General features: G+C 46.3%; 2 protein-coding genes across 2 annotated transcripts, besides 4 other annotated features; both read left to right on the top strand.

Annotated features, from left to right (window-relative positions):
* On the top strand, window positions 1-661 carry Tc00.1047053507627.20 (proton motive ATPase 1, putative; the record flags this gene model as incomplete). The annotated part of the gene is made up of 1 exon (XM_798675.1): window positions 1-661. A coding segment is annotated over one exon (661 nt), but the record flags the coding sequence as incomplete, so codon positions are not given.
* Window positions 1-4,749: a sequence feature (heterozygous, Esmeraldo-like haplotype).
* Window positions 585-609: a sequence feature (AT_rich).
* Window positions 1,056-1,080: a sequence feature (AT_rich).
* Window positions 1,116-1,553: a mobile genetic element.
* On the top strand, window positions 1,991-4,749 carry Tc00.1047053507627.9 (kinesin, putative; the record flags this gene model as incomplete). The annotated part of the gene is made up of 1 exon (XM_798677.1): window positions 1,991-4,749. A coding segment is annotated over one exon (2,759 nt), but the record flags the coding sequence as incomplete, so codon positions are not given.

Genomic DNA, 4,749 nt, shown 5'->3' with positions numbered 1-4,749 from the left:
TGTGACGAAGCTGACCGCAATTGAGATGATGTCAGGTGTGAACATGCTGTGCTCCGATAAGACGGGGACGCTGACGCTGAACAAAATGGAGATTCAGGATCAGTGCTTTACGTTTGAGAAGGGCTACGACCTGCGCTCCGTGCTTGTGCTGGCCGCACTTGCTGCGAAGTGGCGTGAGCCCCCTCGTGACGCCCTGGACACAATGGTGCTGGGGGCTGCGGACTTGGACGAGTGTGACAACTACACACAGACTGAATTTGTGCCGTTTGATCCGACAACGAAGCGCACGGCCGCCACCCTTGTGGACAAGCGAACGAACGAGAAGTTCAGCGTGACGAAGGGCGCGCCACACGTGATTATCCAGCTGGTGTACAACCAGGACGAGATCAATGACCAGGTGGTTGAAATCATCGACAGTCTTGCCGCGCGTGGTGTCCGTTGCCTCTCTGTGGCGAAGACGGACTCGCAGGGCCGCTGGCACCTGTGCGGCATTCTGACGTTTCTTGACCCCCCACGCCCCGACACGAAGGAAACGATCCGCCGGAGCAAGCAGTACGGTGTGGAAGTGAATTTACTCTTTGTTGTTTATTATTATTATTATTTTTTTTTGTGTGTGACCTACGTAGGCGCATTTGTGCAGCTTTTTTGTTGTTGTTGTTGAAAGAATGTTGAGGTGCTTGGGAATCGTGATGTTTGGCGGGTTTCCGTTACGCTGTGGAATGAATATATATATATATGTTTTTTTGTGCGCTCTCTTTTTTCTCAGGACACATTGTGAGGGAAGCACGACAAAAACACGAAGTGGAAGAAATAAACTTGGAGTATTTCTCTGATTTCCTTATTTATTTTATGATCTGTGGTGGGTAATGATTGTGTGGAGCTGAAATGAATGAGTATATTCGGGGAGTGGCGAAATGCATTATTGAGTGGCGTGTGTTGAAGGGGGGCAGGACGTGCGGGACCCGGGTCGCTAATATCTAACCGATGCCTTTTTTTTCTCATGTATCGATTAACTGGGATGCCTCTTGGCATTGGGCAAATGATTGGAAGATGTGTTTATTTATTTATTTATTTTATTTTGGACCACTCTTTCTTATGTTCTTTTTTATTTATGTAGGAGCTGGTGAAGAGAATGATTGCGAGGATATCTGGCTAACTTAATTAATTAAAACCCTGATAAAACGAATGCACTTTTTTATGATATTTTTCCTATCTTATGGACGTGGGAAGAACACGACTTTGTAGGGGCAGGGAACCGATAGAGGCCAGATAATATTTGTTTTTATTTTGCCATCCCATCCACCCCCTTTTGATTCCCACCACGCGGCGAGGTCTTGTGGTTGGAGGACCCCAAAGTCCTCCACTTCGTAAGTAATAAATATTTCAGATCCTGCCTGAGTTCAAAAGGTAAGTTGAACGGTCAAAAGAATATATGTGTTTAATCAGAAGAAAACGCCTGGGCATTTAACTGCCTCTAATTACATTTTTTCCCCCATCTTGTTTTTGGTTTTATAGGAAATTTCAGGATCCGGCCAGCTGCACAGAAGATTATTCTGGCGTTTTTCTTTTGGAGTTCTTTTTTGGTCCCGGACATTTTTCACCGGAGGGAGCGCGTTTAGCCCCGCTGCAAAAGAGTGGGACGGGTGCGAGTCTGGGAACATCCTAGGGGTTAAGAGAATTGTATAACTAAGAACTACAGAAGGCTGCGGCTTTTGTGTGGAAAGGCGTACTGTTACGCCCACCACGCCAGGGGAAATAACTGCACCTATAGATCCAGAACGGAAAACGCAGGATTGCTCTTACATTCATAGCGTTATATTTCTACATTGGTGTACATTGTCTGAAGAAGGTTTGGGGCAGGGAGGTGCTTGGGTGTTGAGGAAGCTGCTGCCATCTGGTACGAAAAAAACAAAAAACAAAGGAAGAAGGAGATTGAATTGTGTTGGGGGAACGGAGACAAAGGGGGAAGTCAAGGGAACTGAAAAAAACAATGACAAGAAGATTGTCTTCAGGTAATTTTCCCCATGCACCGCTGGAATTGCCCCAAAATAAAACGGATGCATCCTCTAGTTCTCCAATTAGTTCGAGAGGGGAAAATAGCTTTTTTTCTTCAGTGAGATCTCGCAATAGGAACAACCGAACACCCCGTGAATCACAAAGTTGCCAGGAATTTGTGCATGTAGTAGTTCGATTGAAGCCTCCCGCGTCTCACACTGACAACAGCACCGTTTTGCGGTTCTCTGTTGACTCTGGCACTTTAGGCACTCCTCGCACCGGCTCTCGTCGGATTAGGAGTACTCCGGAGAATGTAGCTTGCCCTGCGAATAACGTTGAGGAGGAATCAGTTAGTCGTGGCAGGGTTCAACAAAACGAAGTTGTTTGCTCAGCAGGCAGCAAATGTCTCAGTAGCCCCGCCATATCCGCATTACCAGCAACGATACCGTCAAACCAAAATGGGTTGCCCCAAGCATTGGCTTCCCCGCGGTTAGGTGTGGCTGGTGGGGGGAAAATATTGACTATTGCTTTCCCCGCGTCGGATGGCGCGAAGGAAGCGAAGCACATGTATGAGTTTGGCGATGTCATTGACCCCTCTGTAACAGATGAGCAAATGTGCAACTCGATGGTTCCAGGCATAATAGATCAGCTGAAGACCGGGTTTAACGCTTGTGTGCTGTGCTATGGCCAAACGGGTAGCGGGAAAACGCATACAATAAACGTTCTCATTCCCGCCTTTATTACTGCCTTGTTTGATGCTCTAGATGCGGAGAACGACATTGTAGAGGTGTCGTACATACAAGTATACAATAACAATGTTTATAATCTGCTTGGTGAAAATAAGTCTGAGCACGGGGTAATCTTGCACAAACCAAGGGGTACGTTGGTAACTGAACCGCGATATCTTTTGCGTGATGCCGCAGATGCAAAATCAAAAATTGCTGAGGCGCAACGCAAACGATTTGTGGGTTCTCATGTATTGAATGCACGTAGCTCTCGTTCTCATGCTCTCCTATCCTTTCATGTGACAAAATGCATTGAGGGTATTCCTGTACTAAAAAGTCGACTGACACTTGGCGATCTTGCAGGTTCCGAGCGCGTAAAGAAGACGGGTGTTGTAGGGGAAGAGCTGGAGGAGGCCATTGCAATAAATAAATCTCTTTCAGTGCTACATGCTGTCATTAGGGCTACAGCAGATGATGCGGATGTGTTGCCCGTACGAGAATCCATCCTAACTCTCTATCTTGCTTCGACTCTCACTGATTGCTATCTTCTCCTTATTGCAACTGTATCCATGGAGAAAAGGGATTATGCTGAGACAAAGAACTCTCTTGACTTTGCAACCACGGCAAAAAGATGTGCTCTGACAAAGAGCAAAAGCCGCGCAAGAGATTTTCTTATGAATGGAACAAATAGTTTTGAGGAAACCTACACGCATTTGATGAAGGAGGTGGAAACATTACGTCGTCGTGTGTGCACACTTCAGGAGGAAGTAAATATTGAAAAGCAGCGCTCTGCTCTCGTATCAAAGGATGACAGTCTCAATAAGACGCCCGCAAAGGCAGCCAACAGATGTAAGGCCGATGATAATTCTGTGCTAGTTGAGGAAAACCCCGAGGCTGCGAGAATGCGCGGGCACGTCCTGGAGTTGGAGCGTCAGTGTGCCGTTTTTCAGAGCATTTTGCGTGATCGGGAAAATGAGTTAAACGCATTTGAATCAAGAGGGGATATTGCAGAGAAAGTACGTCGGGAACTACAGCAGCAGGCGAGGGAAAGAGAAGAAGCGCAAAGAGCTCTTGAAGAGGCGGCACCTCAGTTAGAAACAAGTGAATTACTCCGGAAGGTGACTGACACGATTGTGTGGATGCAGGAGCAGCTGGATGGTTTATGCCAACAGAAAAAGTTTATGATGAAAGCAATGGAAGGAATGCGATGTGAACAGCACCGGATTATGACGGATCTTCTGGAGGCCCGAAAGAACGTTTTGCAGCTCGAAAATGCCCAAGAGGAATCATTTCGGAAATTTAACAATGTTTTTGCTGAAAATACGGAACTGAAAGGTATAATTGATGAACTAAATTTAAAGCTTCTACGTGAGTATGCTGAGCGTGCCATTCGTGAGGAGACGATGTCTTGGTTCAAGGCATTGACTGAAAGAGATGAGCAGTGTGAGCGATTGAGAGCGGCCTTTGAGGATCAGAGAAATCTTTGTGACGTTCTTCAAAGTCGTTTAAATAGCACAGAGCAGGAACTTGATCGCAGCAGTAAACACCAAGGTGCACTCCTGCAGGAAATGCGGAAAAAGGACGAAGCGTTTCGGACTATTTGGCTTTTTCTTACTCCACAACAGAAGGCGCGATTTATGTCGTTTGGGGATCAGAGTGAAGGTGCGAACGGTACACCCTCTTCCTCACTGCATCAGGGCCACGAGAACGTACAGTTGCGGAGTCAAATACGAACTGTGAAACGACAACTAGAAGAAGAGTTCTTGCGCAACAAGGAGCTGGAGTACAGAATAGAAGATTTGGAAAAGGAAAATGAACTTCTAAAGAAGCGGCTTCAGAATTGCGAGGATGAGTATAAGAGCCTTGTTTCTCTTGAGCAGGATTATAGAGAAGAACGTGAACATATGGAGCAGCAGATTGCGTATCTTTTTACCTACATTGAGGAACACAACGCGAAACAGCAAGTTTCTGAACGCCAACTTTGTGAGTTAAAGTCAGAGTGGGAGAGGTTGAATGAAGAGCATCGGAA

The sequence above is a fragment of the Trypanosoma cruzi genome, genomic scaffold, assembly GCF_000209065.1.
Source record: "Trypanosoma cruzi strain CL Brener 1047053516279 genomic scaffold, whole genome shotgun sequence".
Taxonomy (NCBI): Eukaryota; Euglenozoa; class Kinetoplastea; order Trypanosomatida; family Trypanosomatidae; genus Trypanosoma; species Trypanosoma cruzi.
This window is presented reverse-complemented; position numbering and strand designations above follow the sequence as displayed.